The sequence below is a fragment of the Cololabis saira genome, chromosome 11 (genome assembly GCF_033807715.1).
Source record: "Cololabis saira isolate AMF1-May2022 chromosome 11, fColSai1.1, whole genome shotgun sequence".
Classification (NCBI taxonomy): Eukaryota; Metazoa; Chordata; class Actinopteri; order Beloniformes; family Belonidae; genus Cololabis; species Cololabis saira.
Window position 1 is genome coordinate 31,961,752 of NC_084597.1, and position 24,058 is coordinate 31,985,809.

Consider the following 24,058-nt stretch of genomic DNA (forward strand, 5'->3'; position numbering starts at 1 on the left):
TGCCAGTGGGGACTGTTGTGTTGTAGAAATGGCGACGCCTCGTCGCGCCCATCATCAGCTGCAGCAGCAGCCCAGCTCCTCGCTGTCCTCGCCGCCCCGCGGCTCCTCCGGGCCGGACTCCCCGCCCGCCTCTCCCCCGGCCCAGGCGGAGGAGGACAATGCCAGGTCGGTCCCTCACGGAGCAGCGATGGAGGACGTGGCTGACGGCGAGGCAGCGCCGGCCTCTCCCAGCAGCAGCAGCAGCCCCGCTGCCCCGGCCCTGGCAGCCAGCAGCAGCAGCAGCAGCTCCAGCACCTCCGGCAGCTCCAGCAGCTCCCCCACCACCACCGAGGGGAGCGAGGCCAGCTCTGGCTCCACGCCCGACTCTGGCAGCAGCAACCCGGACAGCGGCGCCAGCAGCGGCGCCTCTGCTAACGGAGCTTTCAGGTAGGTTTTCTGGCTCCCGATGGAGGACAAGTTTTGCGGATGCGAAACGTGTGTGTTTCACTCCCGCCCGCATCCGCAAAACTCTTGAGAGTTCATGCCCGCACAATAATAAGAAACTTTCTTCTTCATCCCGCTGCATTTCTGACCATTACTGCCCGCAGCCTGTTGAGCCGCATTTTGTAATAACGGTGCATTTTGTAATAAACGTCCAAAATGTAATAACTTTGTCATTTCATTTTGTAATAAAGCTGCATTTTGTAATAAACTACCCCAACGCATTTTGTAATAAATTTTGCCTCATTATGTAATACGTTATTGCATTTTGAGAAGATTATTACAAAATGCACTTGCAACTTTTTTATTCTCTAGAAAATGTAATAACATGGTGCATTATATAATAACAATTCTAAAGCATAGTTTAATTGTTTGTTATTGGCTTATATAATTCCAAACTTCAAATAGGCAACTAAAGTTATATTTGGAGTATTATACATAGATGTATTAATTGGGCTACATAGCTCTAAGGGAAATTGCATAAAAAACAACAAAAGTCACTCTTGTATACATTCATTGTTAAACAAACAACAATAATAGCATTATATAATGCACCATGTTATTACATATTGCATTTACTATAAAATAAAAAAGTTGCAAGTGCATTTTATAATAATCTTCTCTGCGGGCGGGAGTGAAACACACACGTTTTGTGTGTGTTTCACTACCGCCTGCAACCGCAAAACTCTGAGAATTCATGCCTGCACAGTAATAGAGATGCATTCTATCTGAAAGTGAAAAGTGCAGCAGTATGAGGTAGACATGGTTATTGGAAGGTGCATTGTCACATCATATGATTGTGTTATTATTATTATTATTATTATTATTATTGTTATTGTTATTATTATTATTATTGCATGGTGATTGATTACTCTGAGAATCTATGAGTTCATCAGAGCAACAGCTTGGGGGAAGAAACTGTCCTTGTGTCTGGAGGTTTTGGTGTACAGAGCTCTGTAGCGCTGTCCAGAGGGGAGGAGTTGGAACAGACTGTGTCCCGGGTGTGAGGGGTCTGCAGAGATGTTACCTGCCCGTTTCATGGTCCTGGACCGGTACAGGTCCTGGATAGATGGGAGGTTAGTCCCAACTATCCTCTCTGCAGACCTGATGGTCCGTTGCAGTCTGTGTCTGTCTAGTTTGGGGGCCGATCCGAACCAGACACTGATGGAAGTGCAGAGAACTGACTGTATGATGGCAGAGTAGAATGTGATCAGCAGCTGCTGTGGCAGGTTAAACTTCCTAACGGAGTTGATGTGGGTGGACCACTTCAGGCCCCGGGAGATTGTGGATCCCAGGAACCTGAAGGAGTCTGTGGTGGAGACAGTGCTGTTGAGGATGGTAAGGGGGGGGAGTGGCGGTGGGTTTTTTCTGAAGTCCACTATCATCTCCACAGTCTTGAGCGGGTTCAGCTCCAGGTGGTTCTGACTGCACCAGTGGACCAACTGTTCCATTTAATGTTAACATGATAATTGTCGAGCTTGATGGATAAGACAGTTCATAGGCCACGTGACCGAAAGTTAGAGGCAAATCCATCATTGCACAAGCCATTTCCCCTTTCACGCACGCATCAATTATGTGATTGAGATTACAGCAACGAGAGTAGCTGTGAATGGCTCAAATAACACTAATAAATAACATAAAATAAACAAAGTTAATGAATGAAACAAATTCATTTAACAAATGAATCACTTGACCATTACATTTCTGTGTAGGAAGAGAATGTTGCTGACCAACTGAGGTTCCAATGCCGCGTCTCTTTTCCAAGATGCGACCACAGACACTAAACGCTGTTTCTCCAAATATCTGACTTGCCTTGCTTTGTCTTTGTTTTGTAAAGACCTTGTTTGAGGTTATTTTCCACCACATTGATTTCCATCTTGTTGCTAGACTACATCCTGATACCACAGTGCTTTTTTCAGCCGCCCATTCCCACGAGATTTGCGTTGGGTCCCGCGGGACCCAATCCTAATGCAGCCCTCTCCTTACAGGGATCTGTTTGAAGCCTGTCGTACCGGGGATGTTTCCAGAGTGAAGAAACTTGTGGATGCGGTCAATGTGAATGCCAAAGACATGGCTGGACGGAAATCAACACCCCTGCACTTCGCTGCAGGTAAATGGACCAATACGCATCCTTCAATCAATAATTGTTTTATCTATAGGCTGTTTGTTCGGCTGGGGAGCTGCACGGAAAGGTGGAGAATGACAATGGGCCTGGGACACATTTCTGAAAACTGTTAGAACTAGACAGATTTTTCAGAAAAAAAATCTTATTTGCCCCGTTCTCTTGAATGTAACCTGTTTCCAGAGCAGTTCCCAGTCTTCAACACTACAGTGTACAACATGAGGGGTGGTAGTCTAGTGGTTACAGAGGTGGGCTTGGTTCAAGCTCTGGAAAGGCAACCAAGATGAACCACCTTGGGCCCCTGAGCTTAACCTTAATCGCTCCATGGTGTGTCTCAGATGTAAGTCGCTTTGGATAAAAGCGTCTGCTAAATGACAGTAATAGTAGTAGGGAAACCGGGGCTTGTTGTCACACAGGTAATTTGTCACATTGCAATTATCTTCTTCACCAAAGAGGGGAGCTAAAAAGTGGAATACTAGTTTTCTTCCTCTACATGGTCAGGTATCATATCCAGTGTGAGAAGACACCAACACATTGTAAGTTGAGATGAGCACCAATTAACCATTTTCCCCCACCCGAAGTAAAAAATATTACCTTTATATAGGGCTGTTCGATTAATCGATTTTAAATCGTAATCGCGATTATGTAATTAGAACGATGTTAAAACGTGAAAATCGTAAAATCGATTTTTCACTTTTTTTTAAATGTATTTATTTATTTTTTACCTTGTCTGCACACATATTAATGATTGATACCATATTAATGATTGATGGAAATACCTCTCAATACCTGCAACAAGTGCCCCATGGGAGAGGCTCTTTAGTGTAGGAGGGGGCGTTGGAACATGCCACCGGGCATCCCTCAACCAGATGCGGTAGACCGGCTCGTGTTCCTTGCAAAAAACTTGCAAATGTGAATAGCAAATGTAATGAGTGACATTACACACCTCTACCTCCTTCATGGGTTGCATTATTATTTAGCATGCAAAGACCCAGTTTAGTTTAATTAGAAAATGTCTTGTTTTATTTAATTGGAAATATAACTTACTGTATGTTTGCAAGTGCTCATTTGCTGATTTTTTTTTTCAGAGATAAAACTTTATATTTTATTATATTTTTTAAAACTTTTTTTCAACTTATTTTACAGAGTTTTGCACTTTATTCATTCATTTTTTGTTTAATAAGAGCAAAGTTTGCACTTAAAGCCCAATGGGGCAAATGTTCAATAAAAAACAGCATATTTGAAATCATTTCTTTGCCTTTTGTCAATTCACAAAATAATCGTAATCGAAAATCGGATTTTGAGAGAAAAAAATTGAGATTTTATTTTTGGGCAAAATCGAACAGCCCTACCTTTTATATATTTAAAATGAGTCTTCTTTCAGATACAAATCCTAGCAGTGATAAACGTGGACTTGTTAGAGAAGAGATTAAGGTATCCTGTCATACCTCAATCATTGTTCTGTGTTAAGCTAACTCTGAGCTAGGGCTAGCATAAGCAAACATTGTAGTTTGGGGCAACTTGTCTCAGTCATCTGGGGGTAAGTTGTCACGCATGTGCACACTAAGTCTGCTTATCAGCAGTTGTCAATGCAATTTGTACTTTATTTTTACAGAAAAAAGAGTGATTTAAAGGTGAGGAGAAAGTGAGAAGCCCTGGTCAGGAATTACAAAAGAAAAACAGAATATGGCAGTGCAGCGTCTGACGTGATGCTGGGGGCAGTCAGACAGGGGACCCTCGCTAAAAAGTCAATCAGCAAAGGATTTTAATGTTAACTACCGTACCTTGGCTCAGTACTGCAAGACATTCCCCCCAGCTGAAATACTGAGTCAGACTGCCGTCCCAACTACAGTGGTTGGATACAAATCACCACGGCAGGTTTTTAGTACAGAAATGGAACTACAGCTTGAGAAATATATTAAGAGATCATCTGACATCTATTTTGGTTTGTCCCCATCTGAGGGGAGAAAGCTGGCATATGAATTTGCAGTGACGCAGGGCCTGAAATTGCCTCAAGCTTGGTCTGACAAAGAAAAAGCCAGCGCTGAATGGTATACAGGCTTCCTAAAGCGGCACCCTTCACTCTCACTCAGAAAACCAGAAGCAGCTAGCATTGCCAGAGCAAGTGCCTTTAACAAGGAGAATGTTAAGTCTTTCTTTGACAATCTGGGTAAAGTGTTAACCAGAGCTTCCCTGGGACCAGGAGATATCTGGAACATGGATGAAACTGGCCTGACAAAAGTACAGAAACCACACCAATTGATACCAGGCGTGAGTTTAAGCAGGTGGGGCCACTGACATCTGGGGAAAGGGGTACCCCCCCCCCCCCCCGACTTTATATTTCCTCGGGTGCACTTTCGTGATCACTTCATCGACAATGGGTCACCTGGCAGCAAAGGTGGAGCAAATAAGACAGGGTGGATAAAAGAGCAACACTTTGTCGATTGCCTCCATCATTTTGTGGAGCATGCCAAGTGTTTAAAGGAGAAGCCTTGCTTGCTCCTCCTTGACAACCACTCCTCACACCTCTCCATTGATGGGCTGTGTCCGGATTGTGTAGAGCCATTTGGAAACAGCCGCCCAGGAGAACCCTGGGTGCAGTGCATAATATGCAAAGGATGGGCCCATGAAAAATGCACCCCTGGCAAATCAGTGTATGTATGTTAGAACTGCGACTCAGATGAGGAGTCTGTCTAGTGAGGTCAGGTTTTGTTTGAAACTTTATGACTGGATGTTGCAGGACTGACTGAGGTCAGGTTTTGTTTTAGTTTGTTGAATAGATCTTCCAGGATTAGTTTGGGACTAGTTTAATATTGGATAATGTTTTATGTCAAGGTTTATTCACATTCAAGTAAAAACATATAAACAAGAATAGTTTTGTCCTTGTTTTATTAATTGCAAAATCCAGTGTGACATCTTACCCCATATAGTGTGACAACTTACCCGTTGGCGTGGCAACTTGAGACATGTTCACAATCTCTATTTGATTGATAATAACTCTGCACTGACACAAGATATGAACATGATATGAATACAAAATATATACCTGAGACTTTTGTCTTTCATCTGGAACACATTTGTTTTATATATGATGTATTGATTACAAAAAATATATAAGAGAGTAAAAAGTGTGACAACAAGCCCCGCTCTCCCTAATACATTTCTCTTAGTTGAAAGTGATGTATAGCTTAACGTTTTTTAAAACATTGTTTAAAACAGTTCAGCCTGCAGCAGGTGAATAATATCAATATGATAAATGTTCTTTGTAATCATCATAGTCATACTAACACTGAGTAGTAGTAGTAATAGTAGTATTACAGCACAGAACCTCTAATCTGCAGGCTGAACAAGGTGAACAAGTGTCTAGAGCTGGAGAGGATACTTGAAGTGCAGATGGTTGTGCAGCAGTTTACTGAAGTAGGAAGTTTTTTGCTCTTGAAATAAAGGAATCAAATCACAAAGCACAAGGAAAGAGAACATTCAAAATAACCATTTTACTCCCTCCCTCAGACTTCTGATTAGTTTGATCCTTTGATTTTACCAGTATTTTATTCCCTCCTTTTTTTTTGTCTCAGGTTTCGGGCGGAAAGATGTGGTGGACCACCTTCTCCAGACAGGAGCCAATGTGCATGCTCGAGATGATGGAGGTCTGATCGCGCTTCACAACGCCTGCTCCTTTGGTCATTCAGAGGTGAAACGCAGATTAGTTGTTTTTTTTTTAATACACATCTCATATTATTTAATTTATTGTATTTTGCTACAGTAGATAACCACAGGAGATTCACAAATATGCATGCAGCCCCTTTATTCCTCCCTGTCTGGGTTAGGGTTGATGACATTTTTTGGAGAGTATAAACAGTTTTCGGTATTTCACACTTTTTTTAAATCAGTGTTAGCTGCATAATAGTAGAAAAAACTTGAAAGTGTGAATTGATTGTATTTTAGGTGGTGTCCTTGCTGCTGTGTCAAGGAGCTGACCCTAATGCTCGCGACAACTGGAACTACACACCGCTGCACGAATCTGCTATTAAGGGCAAGATTGACGTCTGTATAGGTGAGTGCATGAAAACACGTCTATGCTTGTATATGATTGCTTGACCGTCAAAAAAAATGCGCTTGGTTTCCTTATGCTGGGACTGTAAATTTGTTAAAAATAAACCAGGGCTGCCCCTGACCAAATTGGGGCTCTAAGTGAAATGTTATTTGGAGGCCCCCCGCCCCACACCCTCACGACTCTCCCCATCCCACTTGTATCATAGGTAGAAAATAACCGTATAACAACATGCCATTTAATCTGACAACCTTTATTAATAATAACAAATTTACTGTAAGTATAGATCCAGCAGTTTTACTGTAGGAGTCAAAAAAAATAATTCAACATGACATAAATAAATAAATATTAAATAAACTTCAACCTGAAATAAATACATATCAAATTTAAAAAACTTCTTGGAAACTTTGAAAAGTCTCCACTCTAGACAGAGACTGGAGACAGAGATTCCTATCTAATGAGTGGCAGCTTACGTGTTTGTGCTAAAGGTTTATTTCAACAACATACCCACCGTCAAGTGAAGCACGATTGCTCGTTCCTGATTCCTAATGTCTTTTGAACGACATGTTGAAATCTCCCCTTCTGTAGCTCTGCAAGAGCCTGCGTGCACGCACCCCACTGATTGGTCAGATGTTAAGTGCCGTCAATCATTGTGCGATCAGATTAGAGGTCTCTTTTCTCTCCTCTGCCTCACGGTAGCAAATATGTGCATCGATTGTGCATATGCACTACAGTGCATTTTTCTCTTGCGCAAAATGGGGCCCCCGTTGGAAGATGAGGTTCTATGCACAGCGTGTGTTCTGCGTTTAGATGATCTGATATAAACTGTTGGAGGCCCTATGAAGTCCTTTGGCTCACTGAGGCTGATTCGGTCAGGTGAGGAAAAAGGAGCAGAAGCAGAAAGCTCTCTTGTTGCCATGGTAGCTCTCTGGTGTGTTACGTTATTCCTGTGGGGATGATAATAGCCAGTGGTTGCTCTAATGTAAATTGTCACTTGCTTTTTTCGTTAATGCTGTAGGTAAATTTTAAATATCACATTCTGCATTAGCATTGATTTAAAATGCCAGTGTGTATTTGTGTGCATTTCTACATGAGGCACAAATTGGAGTTTTGTACAATCTCATATTTATTCAAATGTAATACACCACCTGCACAGTGGGCAATGTTGTTTCTCATCAGCCATAAAGCAGAAAATATCCTTAATATAGTTTTTATTGTCTGTGCTTATTCTTAGTCCAGATAGGAGACTACTGTATTTTCTGCACTATAAGGCACACATAAAAGCCTTAATTTTTCTCAAAAATCAGCAGCGCACCCTATAATCAGGTGCACCTTATGTATGAATGTATGAAGTTTGTTGTGATTACTGACCTCGAACCAATTTTATGTGGTACACTGCGCTAAAAAGAATCCGTCAAAATGGTTTAGTGCGACTTTGGTAAGCGACGAAGCCGCTCCACTTGATTGATTGTCGGGTGTTTCAGCTGACACATTAAAGTCTGTCCTTGGTTGGATACGGGTTGCAACATCCGACAACGTTAGATAACTAATAATGTAGTGCTGGCAAGCAACCATCATCCAACATCTAGTCCATGTTACCTTACTATAATTAAAACTTCGAGCCAATGTTGGGTTTTTAGCGTAAACCCAATTTTCAAATCTATATCATAATCCAATTATAATCAGGGCTGCACATAATTATTTTGGTCTGGTGCTCAGAGGAGCCCCTGGATATGTGACTTGGGCCTCCAAAAACGCGGTGACCCGTCTCGCCGGATCGATAAAAGAGGGATGCAGGAATAAGTTATAGGCAAAACGATATTTATTCACGTATAAAGATGAATTAACAAATTATGGTGTGTGTTAGTCTGTAGAGTCAGTATAAAAGTTACAGTTTTTATCGGCCAGATTGGGATGCTCACGGCATATTTTGCACCTAGGGTTGCCAACTTTCAGAAATAGAAATAAAGGACGCCCCGATTTCAGCAGCGCAGGAGCAAAAAACAAGCCCCAAAACTTCTAAACTACATAAAAATGTGTTTATTTTATATGAAAAAACGTGTTCTTTAATAGCATTGAACTTGCATGACTGTACAGACAGCCAACCATATAGCAGCTGAAATGCTCTGTATGTCCACATCAGCCAAGGTGTAGAATATTGCTTCAGGTGAAGAATTTGGTGTAAAAGTTAACTTATTTCAATAATTCAACTAGAATATGGTGTAAAAGTTAACTGATTTCAATAATTCAACTAGAATATGGTGTAAAAGTTAATTTATTTCAATAATCAACTAGAATATGGTGTAAAAGTTAATCTATTTCAATAATTCAACTTAAAAGGTGAAACTAATATATTACCTAGTTTTATTACATGCAAAGCAAGATATGTTGAACCTTTATTTGTTATAATTTTGATGATGGAATTGTTTATTGATTTCATAAATTAATTTATTTTTTATTTGGGGTTTTCATAAACTTTGAGCCATAATCAGAGAGCATCGTCTTGCTGGTGCAGGCACGCTGCTGCTGCACGCAGCGACGGACACTGGCTGATTTATGGTTCCGCGTTGCACCAACGCAGAGCTTACGGGGTAGGATACGCGGCAACGCGACGTACGGTGCGCGTCGCCGCGTACCATCATGCAGCCACTTCTCGGCGAACACACGTTTTCTGTTCGGGTAGTGGTTCAGTTTGGCGTCTCTTTGTAGTTGGTGGTGATGGAACGCCAAAATAATTACTTAATGCCGCTTGCTTCTTCGACATTTTGACGAGATGTGTCGGGGTTTGTTCTGATCCTTACCTCTTCCTCACCACCGCAACGAGCATGGAGGGGGAGTAAGGACGCGCTGTGATTGGCCAGTACAAACTTTGAGTGGCAGTTTTGGGGAAAAGCTCTCCCAATAGATTTTTTAATATTAGTATTCCGGTCTGGCCACAACCAATAATATGAGCCCCAGCTGTTGGTACGCAAAAGCGCTTCGCAGCACAAGATTGACAGCGCACTGAGGATTTTGACGGCGCATGCGCTCTGGCGGCCCACTTATGTGCAGCCCTGATTATAATCAAATGTTGGAATACAACTGTGGCAGGGTGGAGAGGTTGATGGGACACACGCACCTGTGTCCCATCCGCCTGAGTGGCTGCAGCTCTCCACCCTGCCTGCCTTTATAAGGCAGAGCTGGACAGCAGCGATAGGGTCGGAGGAGCTGCTGGCGTGAGGTGCTTGTGCACTGGGTGATTTAACAAATAAAAAGGGTTCTGCACGAAACTCCGTGTCTCTCCATCCTTCGGTCGGGCCCCGTGGCACTCGCCCTGCCACAACAACTTTGTTCCAACCTCACACTAACTTCAGGGGTCCGCTATTGCTGGCAACGATGAACCAATCAGCAAACGTACGTAGTATGATGCTGACCTCCGCCACTTTTTATTTGTGGATTTGTGGAGGACAAATTATTAAAAATGTGAGTGTATTTTTAGGTATTTTTGTTTTGTTTTATATATGTTTTATCATACGCCTTATAACCCGGGGCACCGTATGTATGAAAATACACCCATTCGTTGATATTACACCTTATAATGCGGTGTGCATTTATAGTCTGCAAATTACGGTTTGGTTCCTCCAGACAACCACAGCGCCCGTGTCTCTTTAAACATTTCTGGCATGGCAGAGGCCAGTCGGTCAGCAATGAAAGGAAAGTGGCTGGCCACGTCAGGCTCACAGATGAACAGGAAATTTCCTAAACAAAAATAGTTTTCAGGTTAGCAGCAGGAAAATCGTACAGGAAGAAAATAACATAAGAATTATTGATTAAATTTTTGATATTTTTTTTCCCTTGTAATTTCACTTCTCTACTTTTGTCCGAGCAGAATCTGCCTTGGATGAAACTGTCAGGCTGTCAGCCACACAGGAAGCTTTGATTGCAAACACCTTCTCAATAAATAGAAAGCAGGAGATTTATCCACCTTTATTTTATTTATTTATTCATTGTAGACAGCATATGGAAGTGCACTTTATGCATCTCACTCAGTTCATATGGTTAGCATAAGTTATACAACACTTCACTGCAATGATAGCGTCACCTTGCATGAGGTGCTGAAAGCAAAAATGAGGGGAAGTTGAGCCAAATTCAATTTTTTTTTCTCTCTTTCTATATTTGATGCAGCAGAACACCTGGCACCTAGAGACTGCATAGCAACAGATGGCTTTACAAGACTGCTGATCCTTGTTGTCGGAGCTCTAATACTGTGATTGATTTATCAATAGCTATGAATGAGACTGAAGTTGAGATATGAAATGTTTCGATTTGTTGTGGACTTTCACTTTACTCATTCATGTTTACTATGAGTATTCTGTCTGAAAATAAACATTTATATTTTCTTGGAAGAATGTTGGACCAAAGGAAAAAAAAATCAACGACTAGAAAACAAACAAAAGGCACAAGTGATGATGTATGATAACATTTTAATTATTTCCTTCAGGACGCCTGATTTAGCAGCCTGACTGCAGAGCACCAAGCTAAATTATACTCTGCTGGTTGTTTTTAAAGTTGGACTCGTTGCTGGAAAACCTCTCTCACTTTGATAGCTGGCTCGGGGCCTTTTATAACAGCTGACAGGTTAACATCCCCTGCTGTGTGTGCCTGCCCATTTTCATCACTGTTATTACCTTGACAGTCACTCATCCGAAGGCAGATTTCTGCTTACTCATTGCTTACTGGTGCTTACTGGTTTCTCTTGGCTGGAGCCAGAAAGGGAAAAAAACACATTTGTTGAATGTTTATAATTTCTGCTGGAGACCACTGATGATGCAGGACTGCTCATAGCAGTAACTTTTAACATAAATCTGTTATTTTCAACATTCAATGCCACTGCTCTAGGAAAAAAGGTCTTTTTCTTTTTGAAAGGAGAGCAACGGCATTGGGATTGACAGATGTAGTCTTTCCTACTCAGCTTATGTTTTCATTGATATTCTGATTCATGAGTCTTGAATTCAAAGCAAATCATGTGGATGTGATCATGTCACATAACTGAGTATTCAGTGTTGAGAAACCTTATACCTTCTCCTCATTCTGTATCAAACCTACTGTACTTTAGAAACCTATTTACATAACCCTAGACATACGGTACTTGCTCTTCCCTGTAGGCTACATGGTTGCTTTTAATGGACTTACCTCCAACTGTTCTGACTGTACGGCTCATCACAATTTGTATACCCAGTTATTTAAACTGATACCATTTTGTGAGCTGGTACAATTATCTGAAAGCTGTGGCTTGTCATCTTCTGCTGCAGCTACATGATATTATGGTGAGCAAATAGACATTTAAGAGCAGAACAGCTTCACTAATATAGCTGAAAAGCATCCAAAAGTGCAACTAAAAGTAATTATAAGCATGGGCTTCATGCCGTTGAAAAGCTTTATAGGCTTCATAAACTTTATTTGTTGTTGTCAGAACAGCTCTCAGTCTAGGTGGGGTTGTCCTTCAGTCTAAATGTGGCTTGTTCGAGCCTGGTTTTCCCTCACATTTCCAACTTCCCTCATATGAAATCTCTTCTTAAACTCTTCCCCCCCGGAGTCCCTTTGGATAGAATTACCTGCTAAAGGGATTTCCTTAACTATATCCATTGTTGCCGGGACATCCCTTATTCTAAGTTAAAGCTTTGGCAGACATCTTGGCATTACATTTTTTATCAGTTGTTACTAGCAGTTGGCTGCAAAGCATACCTCAACTCAGGTCCATGTGCACCTCTGCCCTGCAGGTTTCAGACATTTCCCTGCTTCAATAGACCTGGCTCAAGTGAAATTGGTAATTAACAGGCTTGTGCAGACGGTGCTGATGTGACCCACTCATTTGAATCAGATGTGTAGGAGCAGGACGTAATCTAAGGCCACGTTTACACATAGCAGGGTATTTACAAAAACTGATATTTCCCCCTCTACGTTTTGAAAAATACCATCATTTACACAAACCCGCATAAATACGCTGGTAAGGTGCTATGAGCTGCCAAACCTGCAGGGGGCAGTGTAACGAGAAGTATAAATTCATGCTAGCCAATCGGAATCCTGGAAAAAAACGTCAACAAATGACACGTGTAACTTCCAGTTACTTCCAAGATGAACGAGAGTCTTTCGTTTGGAGTGACAGAGAAGTGGAGTTACTTTTAAGTGTGACTTTAGAATATAAAACAGGTAAAATACAAAAAAATATTGACGGTGGCCAAACAAATTGTAAACACAGGTCGCACACATGATGCTGGTGACGTTTCTGTCAAATAATGTGACTTTGTGAAGCCTAAATGTCCGTTTCCCTCCGTTTACAAGCAAACGTGAAGACGGAGGTTTTGCAAATCTCCACTTTGGCCGGAGTTTTCAGAAATTATCGTTTTTGGTGACTTTGAGCTGCGTTTTCGTGTAAACGAACGGCCAAAACACATGAAAACACCACCGTTTTTGCTACTTGTAAACGGGGCCTCAGACATGCAAGGACTTGGCACCTGAGAACAGAGACTGATAAGCACTGCCTTAACCAACTAGACTCCATTTGAGTGTAGTACTGCAAGCTTTTCAGAATAAATGTCACTACAGCTGCTTTTCTTTTGTCTGGTGGTGAATGTGCTGAGCATCATCAGTGTTTGAATTTAGACATCCACTGTATCAGATCCGTGGCAGGTAACTAACATCTGTGGGAGGGTTTGGGAGCATTCATTTGCATCACATTTATGCTGAAATTGATTTTTTTTTTAACCAGAAGCTAACTGTGGTCAGTGTTAATAATGCAAACTTGTCTTTTACTCCTCCATGATAGTTATATTTGTGCAGTAGAAATGTGCATCACCCCTTAGGTTTGCTTAATCTTCCTGAAGGTTTTTGCAGTTTGAAGGGGTCTTGATTCGCCTTTTTCACAACCCCATACACAGGTTTTCTTGGTCTCAATTCCCTGTCACCGTTCCTTTAACCACCATGTCATACTAACAGGCAGTTGGCCACTTACGTATGACCTCTACATGGTTTGTGTACATCATTTATTTTAATTATAACAGTGCTGCTAGGCGGTTTCTGTCTGTGGGACAAGGTTTCAGATAATAAGAACATCTGGAAACCTCTGAAATATGCATCATCTGTAGGCCTGTGTTGAAAAAAATCGATTTCCCAATTCTAAATCGATTCTCATATTAATTCCTAAAAATCGATTCATATGTCTAAAGATCGATTTTTTTCCCCCCTTTATTTACTTATGTTTTTTTTTTTTTCATCATTACATTACAACTTTTGGGTATTTTTTGTTTATCCCCAAAAAAGGAATGTTTTGTTGGACACGGGAATAACTGGTGCCATGTTTTTGCCTTTAAATATGTTTAAAGGTATGAAAACATTAAAGTGTTAGGTTATAATTGCATAAATTGTCTATATTTCATTACTTTATATACTGTATTGGGGTTACATTTGCAAAAAATGCTAAAAACCAAATGCTCAGAAATTAAAAACCAAAATAGACCAAAAATGGAACAAATAAAAACGGAATGTGGGAAAAAATAAAACCGATTTCATCCGTCTCTGTTTTCCTCCCTGGATCTGTTTGGTAATTCTGACCCACGATGTTTCTGAAAGCAGTTATATCAGCATTCTGGGAGGTGATTGGTCCTTACAGCATCATTAGCTGCCAATACTTGCTGTTTAATCTCAATATAATACTAGTAGTAATATTTTGCATAACTACAGTCATATAATTCATGCAACAGCTAAAAAAACAGTTTTAATAAACACTAACCCAAATCAATATCGGAATCGAATCAAATCTTGATAATCGATTCTGAATCTTAAGAATCGGAATCGAATCGATTCTTGACATTTGAATCGATCCCCAGCCCTAATCATCTGGCCATTTCTAATGAAAATTTTGGACAACTCATAGCAATTCCTATCCCTGATAAACAGTTAAATGTCATCTGACATCTCAAATTTCTTCCCACAACTTTTTCAGTGAGCTCCTTTGCTTTTTTCACTGTAATATTATAACTAATAGGAAGACTACACTAACTTTACTTCAGATGTTAGAAAGTATATATTTTCATCTTTAACATGAATAATTCAGACTACCTGTGTACGCACACGATGAAGACTGTGGTACTCATGTCGAGGACACATACTTAAACTATTGTTACATGCTATGAGGTAAATATGAATGCCTCCACTTGCAGTAAATCATTTTGATTCATTTTGATGAGGGTTTTGAAGCGGTTTAGTCGTTTACTTTTTTTGCAGAAGGTGCAAAGGGAAAACATTTGCAATGATAGCAAAAAAAAAGAAAAGAAAAAAAAGATCTGACACAGTATCTGAGCTTCAGTTGTAACCCATTCACATCTGATACAACAAACCAAACTCTCCTTGATTTTAATGCGCTTGGCTGCTGTAACAGGAGCATGTCTTCAGCATTACTATGTAACAGTAAAAAAGCTGATAAAACATCAAGCCGAGTAGATTTTCTTTTGGATTCATAGTTTTCTGCAGTGAATTATAATACTGATCAAGGTCTTTTTAACACTGAACCTCCTATTTTGAACAAGGTCTTTACACATCACAACATGTAGTGTGGCACAGGTAATTCAGATTTCACTTCGTCACAGAACAAAATGTTCCCAACCATCTGGTTTGCACGATTACAAGCAGACAAAACCATGTAAACAAAATCACATGACGTTTACTGGCCAGGGGTTTAGCCGTGCCAGGTTAAAGATTTGGCAGCGAGTGATTAAGCAGAGTCAAGTCAACCCTGATCTGACTGTAAGTTTGGCTCATGATGCACATCCTGTCCTTGATGTCAGCAATGACATTTAAAAAAACATTTTTTTTTATGAGAAGCATTTAGTATATTTAGTCATCTGACTTAGAACAAGAAAATCTTGGTTGGTGAGAAATACCACGAGAATAAATCAGGTTGATGTCTGTCTCTATACTGCGGACAAGAAACAGAGCCTGGTGCTTGTAACTGTGCAATCCAGATGTTCAATTGTGAGTAGACCTGTCACAATAATTACATAATCGCTGTGGAATTATTAAAGCTGATGGTGATCATTTTACATAATAATTTGAACCATTTCCATTTACTAATGTAAATAAGTTACATAAAACTGATACAAATGTCACATATGTCCATGTAGATTTTCACCATGTGGATCCTATTTGAAAACAACCAAACTCCAGTATCACTGTTTTGGGTTTCAAGCCAAATGAAGAATAAGCTCTTGGCAACATTGAGGATTTCATTCATGAGAGTTACAGAAAAGGTGGAAGTGTATGGTTCTGGTATCACTAATGTACAATGAATGAAGAGAAAGAGAAAGTAAAGTTGATATTTGTTCTTTGTATGTTTATCATTGATCAATTGTTACTTTACAACTTAGAGTGACAGCCCAGGATGTAAAAGGCCTTTTAAATTATTTTGGTTGCTTTCCTCCTTCTCTGAGTTGGCAGGCTGAGGGGAAACCACTTTATATATGTTAAAGCAAGAGAAAACGTGTTTTTCATAATAGGTCCCCTTTAAGCGGTTGTAGAGGGACGTCACTAATCAGCGCAGATGAGGAGGCTTAACTCACAAACGTCTTTTAAACAAGTGGACTTGGCAACGATGAATTACCAAGTCAGGGTTCTATCTGGTCGGATTTAAGGGGGAAAAAGCAGCTGTTAATGTTGTTGATTATTTTCTAAGTGTGTATAGTACGCTGCAATTAGTCCACATCGTCCTTCCCTTTCTCTCTTTTCCACAGGTGCATTACTAATCTGTACAGTTTTAGCCTTCTTAAAGCAGCCTAGGAAGACCAAACCAACGAGGTGAATACAGCTAAATTGTGAAAGTGTGGATAATAATTAGGATTATTGCAGATTTCAAGTATTGAAGGTGGGTGGAACTGAATGGAATGACACTTTTTAATCCCTAGAGGGAAATTGTGTTGTTGGGAGTGTTCAAATAAATAAACTAACAATGGTCAGATGAAAATAATCATGAGGTGGGGAACGTGGATAGTTGGCATGCATCACAAATGCATAGGAGTGTTGTGTGTTGCCTGTGCAACCGCTGTGCTGAAGATGTCAGGTGCAGCTTTGGCAAGTAACAAAGGTGTTTGCTCTCTGAGGGAACACATTGCACTTTCACAATCACATGTCAAATATCAAACTACTTGTTAACAAGCACTGCTCCTAACCCACTTTTGCCATTCTGTCTGGGGTCTTTTTTTCTACCTGTATCGCCTGAAATCAGTGTAGAAAGATGCTGAAGTACAAAATCTGCTCCAGCAGCCACATCAAATTGTCCAACAGACGTGCATCACTAACACACAAACTAGTCCTGATTGCTACGCCACTACAAGAGGCTGTAAATGATGTAATCACTAGTGTAATTTCCACTGGGGACAGGTCATGTCTCCCCCCACTTTTCAAATCCTGTTGGTAACCCCAGCATAGACTGAAATATAAATATAAAACTCACGTCTTTGTTTTGCATTTGAATACTTTTTTTGATAAATTTTTATCATGAAAATATATCTGTGCTGATATTGATTTTCTTGATCTATTTGTAATATTCTATGAATTCTGTGTGAGACCATCAGAGGAGGACCATCAGAAACTGATCTGCAGGAATTGGAGCTGCATTAACAAGTTTGATTTTTAATGCACAATAATGCACATATATATGCCTTTGGTTTTTACCTACATGGTATCAATCATTAATATGTGTGCAGACAAGGTAAAACAAAAAAAAAAAAAAACAAGTTTGATTTTTTTAATATTTTTTTTTATTTGTTTATAGTGAAAGTAAGATGTTTACATAGGAAATGAACATAGGATTAATGAAAATATAAAGTTAAATTTGAGAAAAAGGCCTACACTAACAATGTTTCAACCATGGTTTATGGCTCCTGCTTTCCCTTCAACGTTGATGCGTTTGTGTTTTCTTTAATGTCAGAAGACAGAGGAGTAGCAGCTGCATCATAAGAAGAAGCGGAAGCACAAAGTTATATAAATTAATGAAAAAAACACAGACAAACAGTGGAAACTGAATCATGATTTAAAAACTGATCATACACAAAAATGCTCACATATGGTGACGATTTGCAATCTCATAAAATTGTTCTCTCAGTTCTTGGTTGATTGTTTTTTATTATCATAAATCTTTTAGAACCACCCTTTCTGGCAGGTTTATGGATATGTATCTATAGTCCCAATGTACACTATGTAGAAATGCATTAAATGAAGCCCCCCCCATCACACACACACACACACGCACACGCACACGCACACGCACACGCACACACACACACACACTTTTGAAACCAGAGTTACTTATGAATTTAATTGATTTTGCTAGACAAAGGACAAAGAAAGTATTCATTACTACAGGTTTGCCTGTTATTTGTCTTTCTGTCATTGTTAGCTGAAGAATCGCCCCTGGAACTAGCCCGACCTTTTAAAGATGTTTTGTGCTTTTATTTGCTACTCTGGGAGTTCAGATGACATTGTTTTAAACTAGATAAAGATAAATGCCCTGCTGCTCAGCTTTTACTCAGCTTTTCTCATTTTCTCAGTGCAGTGTAATTGTACAGCAAGGATGCCTCCTTTATTTTTCTGGTGATAATATTTTGGATAATGAGCAATAATTACTGTGCTGCAGTTGAAGGAGAACTCGTTATCGTGTGCTGCATTTACAGTTTCAGCTACCCTCTATCGTCATGATGTGAATTATCTACCACTCAGTTTAGACATGAAAACTGGCCTTTAGATGCGACAGGCATAGAAACCATTCTGGATACCTGTGTTAGCTTTTGCATTAGCCAGCTCTCGATCCGCCGCAGGTATCGCAGATAGACATAAGACTGCAAATCTGATATTGTCCTGAAAACGAATCCAGCACAGAAAAAGGATTGAGGCGGTTCAGCGAGGGCTTTTACAGCTGTTACTGGAGAGCTGTGATGATTGGAGACAAAACTGAACACAGTATTAGTTGCTGAGAGTTGTGAAATGAAAACTGTGCAGCGTCTAGTGCCAGATTTATGGACAGATGTCACTGTTGGGAGGTTGTGTCGCCGTGTGCCTCTGCTACAGACTCGCTTCTTTCTCTGCATCAGTATAGGCATATCTTTATCCTCCTTTTTGTTGTGTGTGTGCTAGGAATGGGCGATATTTTACCGTTCACGATAAACCGTCAAAAACATTCCCCACGGTAAGAATTTGTATCTCACGGTAAAAACGATAAATTCCCGTTGATGACGATTTTGTGCAAAGCCGGATTTATGGAAGGAAAGAAGGAAGGAAGGAAGGAAGGAAGGAAGGAAGGAAGGAAGGAAGGAAGGAAGGAAGGAAGGAAGGAAGGAAGGAAGGAAGGAAGGAAGGAAGGAAGGAAGGAAGGAAGGAAGGAAGGAAGGAAGGAAGGAAGGAAGGAAGGAAGGAAGGGAAAAAAGAAGGAAGGAAGGAAGGAAGGGAAAAAAGAAGGAAGGAAGGAAGGAAGGAAGGGAAAATAGAAGGAAGGAAGGAAGGAAGGAAGGGAAAATAGAAGGAAGGAAGGAAGGAAGGAAGGAAGGAAGGGAGGGAGGGAGGGAGGGAGGGAGGGAGGGAGGGAGGGAGGGAGGGAGGGAGGAAGGAAGGGAGGGAGGGAGGGAGGGAGGGAGGAAGGAAGGAAGGAAGGAAGGAAGGAAGGAAGGAAGGAAGGAAGGAAGGAAGGAAGGAAGGAAGGAAGGAAGGAAGGAAGGAAGGAAGGAAGGAAGGAAGGAAGGAAGGGAGGGAAAAAAGACGGAAGGACGGGAAGAAGGAAGGAAGGAAGGAAGGAAGGGAAAAAAGAAGGAAGGAAGGAAGGAAGGGAAAATGGAAGGAAGGGAGGGAAAAAAGAAGGAAGGGAGGAAGGAAAGAAAGAAAGAAAGAAAGAAAGAAAGAAAGAAAGAAAGAAAGAAAGAAAGAAAGAAAGAAAGAAAAAAGGATAAATTCCCGTTGATGACGTTTTTGTGTAACAAACATGGTATTTTTTTTTATCGTCATTTTTATCGTTATCGGGATAAATGCCAGAAATTATCGTGATACATTTTTTAGTCCATACCGCCCAACCCTAGTGCGTGTGTGTGTGTGTGTGTGTGTGTGTGTGTGTGTGTGCGTGTGTGTGTGTAGGTGTGTACAATGTGGTGAGGGTGTCACACTTTGGTTCGGGGGTGAAGAAGGTCTGATTTTGAGATAGAGCTGGAATAATATGTGCAGACGTATATGCACATATGATATGCTGGTTATTATCTCCCCTTCACCGGTGGGTTTGAGCAGGTCAGTGTGAAGTGCACAGGAGGCAAAGGGCATGTGCAGCCGGAGCTCTTCAGCAGTCACAATAATGGGAAGTGAGGTGAAGAGGAAGGCAGTGAAAGAATTGACATTAGTGACCTCAAAAGAGCTCATTTACAACAAAACCAAGCCCAGGCACAGTTTGTTATTCAGCTCAGACTTGTTTGCTAGTCGCATGACTCTTCTCTTCTCTTCTCTTCTCTTCTCTTCTCTTCTCTTCTCTTCTCTTCTCTTCTCTTCTCTTCTCTTCTCTTCTCTTCTCTTCTCTTCTCTTCTCTTCTCTTCTCTTCTCTTCTCGATCCAGCCCAATCCTCTTACTCTGTGTCGCTTTTCCTCCTCTCTTTTCGTCCTCTATCCTCTCCAACTCCCCACTCCTCTTGCATCCCTCCCCCTCCGCCCCTCTCCTCCCTCGTCTTGCTCTCCGCTGCATCGCTCAGTCAGTGTGGAGAGGCGAGAGTCTCTCCACTCGCTCAGCCTCGTCGCCGTATCTGCTTGCCGCTGCCGAGATTAGCTCACAGTCGCTCGCTTCTGTCTCCCTCACTTGTTTTTACTCATCTTCTTAGCTCAATCACTGCCTTCACTCCATCTCCAGTGGAAGTGGGATGTGTTCAGCGGCCGTCCACGTTCCCGTTAAATGAAGTCCGCTGTTTTTCCGGCAGTGTGCTGCTGAAGCGTATCTTCCTCTGCTTTTGTTGTGGCATGTCTGTTTACATCAGCGGCTTGGCTCGCGGGGCAGGGGCAGCCGGGGGCAGCCGAGGGAGCAGCAGTAGCAACAGAGGAGGAGCAGCAGGAGGAGGAAGAGCGGGAGGAAATTGTGAAGCAGGACTTGCAGAAAGGCTGCCCGGAGGACCGGGGAACACAACGACTGGAGGAAGAGGGATAGCAGAGGACCAAGGGGGAGAAAAAGGAGAAGGGGGTTCGGGCAGGGCAGTTTACGGAGCAGGATGGGGGTCGCCAGTCGCAGCAGGAGGAGCAGGAAGTGGCCTGGGAGGAGGCATGTGTCGAGGAGTTTGTATGTCAGTCCAGGAGCTCAGCTACTGTCTCTGTCTGCCTTGTTGTTGTACAGTGCTGCTGCAGCATGGAGCCGACCCCAACATCCGCAACACAGACGGCAAGTCAGCCGTGGACCTCGCTGAACCCTCTGCCAAGGCTGTGCTCACAGGTCAGTGGGAACACGCACTCACGGATAACAGGGCTCTCCGCTATTTCTTTGTTTCACACTTTGCCATGATCCTGTGTTTCATGTTTAAAATTGAATTCAAATTCAAAAGTACTTTAATCCATGATGGGAAATTTATGTATTTCCTTTATTCCAGCACATTTCCATTGTTGTCACATAAACATCTGTGTATATTGAAATGTAAATGCGTTGAAAGTGTTTTTTTTTCTCCCTGCAAATCGGTTTCTTTCACATTCATACAATCTCTACATAGACTGTTTTGTGGTGTTGCTGTATGTTGAGTTATGACCTGCTTTTATTTTCCTCAGATAGAAAAGTTTGAAAGACTACCGTACTTGTTTTTCTTTGTTGTGCCTACTAAAGAGAATTTAAAACTAGAAACTTCTTTCACTATCTCTTACTATCAGTTTGTTATTGATGCTGGCTCTGTATCGGTTTTTGTAGCACCATTTCTCTGTTTACAACAAATTACATCATTAATCCCTCTCGTGCGGCATCGGTGGTAAAATGAGATAAAACTGGAGATACTTCAGTGAGAGGTGGGGGAGTGTGAAAACGTGGGGGAAAAGTCGTTACGTGAAAAATGATTGTCCTTGGTGGTTTGAATAGAAATGAGATCGTATTGGTGAAGAATGACTGAACGCTACTGCGTACGTTTATAATGGTTTGAGTTGGAGCTGTTTTAACAATGTAACGTATTGCTCATACATTAAACTAAACTTAAACAGAAAATTATATTTTTATCTTGTAAGTTTCAAAGCCAAACCTTGAACTAATACTCTGTAACGTCTAAAGCGTTGATGAAACACGGACGGAAAGCACAGTGAAATAGTGATGGAATCCAACAAATGAAAGGTATTTGAAACCATCCACATCCACTCGCATCAGTTCAGTGTCAATCATTCTCCACCATGATTGCCACTTGTACAAATGTCATCATGTCATTAGGAGCATCTGTTTGCTTAGTCGAAACACCTCATGCTCACAGTGGAGAACAGGATGGAAAATACAATGCCAACAGTATTGCCTTTTTTTCTTTTTTTCTTTTTTACCCCAAAATACTGTTAAATGAGCGTTTTCAGGAAATGGGCCATCTACATATCGGGCATACGTTATATACACACCATGCTTTTCAGATTATACACATCCTGCTTTTCAGATAACTATGATCCCAAAACAGCGGATTTAATCTGTTTTTAATGGTGGAAATCTCAGGGAGTTCACCTCATTTGGCCTTCTAACACAGCTGACTACAAGCACCAGCCAGAGGAGAAGAGAAATGTTTGACTTTGATGGATCATTAAAACAGTTCACGCTAAAGGAATGGATAATGATGGAAAATGACCCCGTTTTGATGCTACTTCCATATCGAGGAGCGTTGGCTGTTGTCAAAGCTTCGGAGCATATGGTGTTATGTGATCAGTAACGTAAAGCATCTGGGCCCAGACTAAGTAAAGTTAACCAAACATATATATAGATTTTGCAAAATTGAGGAGGGTTTTCTGCGTTTTCTTATTTGTTACTTCAGTATCACATGTAGTAGTAGTAGTAGTAGTGTTTATTTCGAATATGAATCATATAAAAAAAAGAAAGAAAATAAGACAATCGTCTTAACATGAGACATAACAAAGTACATATTCGAAAGGGAGTGAGAAGAAGTAAAACTTATAAACTCTCACCCCCTCTCCTTAAATATGACTAGCTAACACATGTGAACATAACATTATGCAAACATAATAAAAAAAAAAAAAAAAAAAAAAAAAATCAAAACAAGACAATAAAAACATTGTAGCAACATAAGCTACTGACTAGTGTAAGAAAATAAGGTTAAAAATAGATAAATACAAAATAAACACTGTATCATTGCACCCAAGCATTTTGCTCATCCCTGTACCTCTGAAAAATAATATCTTTGTATTTTATTTTAAACAGTTTAATATTTGGACATTGCTTTAATTCCATTGAAAACTTGTTCCATAGCCTCACCCTGCTGACTGAAACACAAAAACCTTTCCTGTTTGTGCGTATTAATGTGACATTAAAATTACTTTTGCCCCTTAAACCATATCTTCCCCCATGAATACTAAATAATTTCTGTATATTTGTTGGTAACAGATCATTTTTTGCTTTGAACATTATTTGCGCTGTTTGATAGCCCACAATATCCATAAATTTGAGTAGTTTGGACTTCAGGAATAATGGGTTTGTGTGTTCCTTGTAGTCAGCATTGTGGATTATTCTTATTGCTCTTTTTTGCATTATGGTTAATGGCTGTAGAGATGTTTTGTAATTGTTGCCCCAGATTTCTGCACAGTATTGAAAATATGGTGAGACCATGAAAAATAAAGCCGTGCTGGAAATATGCTCAGTGACACCACATGGATGGGAGCACTGCTGTCGTAGAAAACTTAAGTGGACCCAGATATGCTAAAACAATTCTAGAGCGACACTGTAGATTTCAGGAAATTGACCATGTAGGGATCTGTTTTATGGACATTCGCCACACATTCACTCACCCTCTTGTCAAAAATATAGCAACAGATGACTCATCGTAGCAGATCAGACTCTCCCACATTGTTTCAGATCACTTTACACCACAGAACTCTCAAATGTGCACTTATCTTTGTAATAAAGGGTTTTAGCACAGTAGTTCAACTATAATATTGCTCCCTGTGCTAAATGTGGTGAGAATCGTTTGATCAAGTCCTGCATGGACATTATCCATAAAACACACAAGTCACAGGATCATGGAGAGTGTGCTGTTATTAACTCTCGTTGACCCTAGCATATCCAAATGGTAAAAATATCAGCCACTTGAGGTGTCTTTAGAGGCTTTCAGGCATAACAGTTTAATGGGTGGCCTCAGGATTATTGGATTATTATTATATCAATTTCTCATGTGGGCAACAGAATA

At 40.7% G+C, this 24,058-nt stretch overlaps 1 protein-coding gene across 2 annotated transcripts in view; it reads left to right on the top strand.

Moving 5' to 3' along the window:
• Positions 1 to 24,058, top strand: part of LOC133455366 (poly [ADP-ribose] polymerase tankyrase-1-like) — a 108,567-nt gene continuing 84,509 nt past the window's right edge. For both annotated transcript variants that reach the window (XM_061734355.1, XM_061734356.1), the window contains exons 1-5: positions 1 to 426; positions 2,469 to 2,590; positions 6,178 to 6,293; positions 6,548 to 6,656; positions 21,031 to 21,126. In XM_061734355.1, coding sequence (XP_061590339.1) covers positions 29 to 426; positions 2,469 to 2,590; positions 6,178 to 6,293; positions 6,548 to 6,656; positions 21,031 to 21,126 — 841 coding nt within the window. In that variant the 5' untranslated portion in view covers positions 1 to 28. The remainder of the gene's footprint in view (positions 427 to 2,468; positions 2,591 to 6,177; positions 6,294 to 6,547; positions 6,657 to 21,030; positions 21,127 to 24,058) is intronic.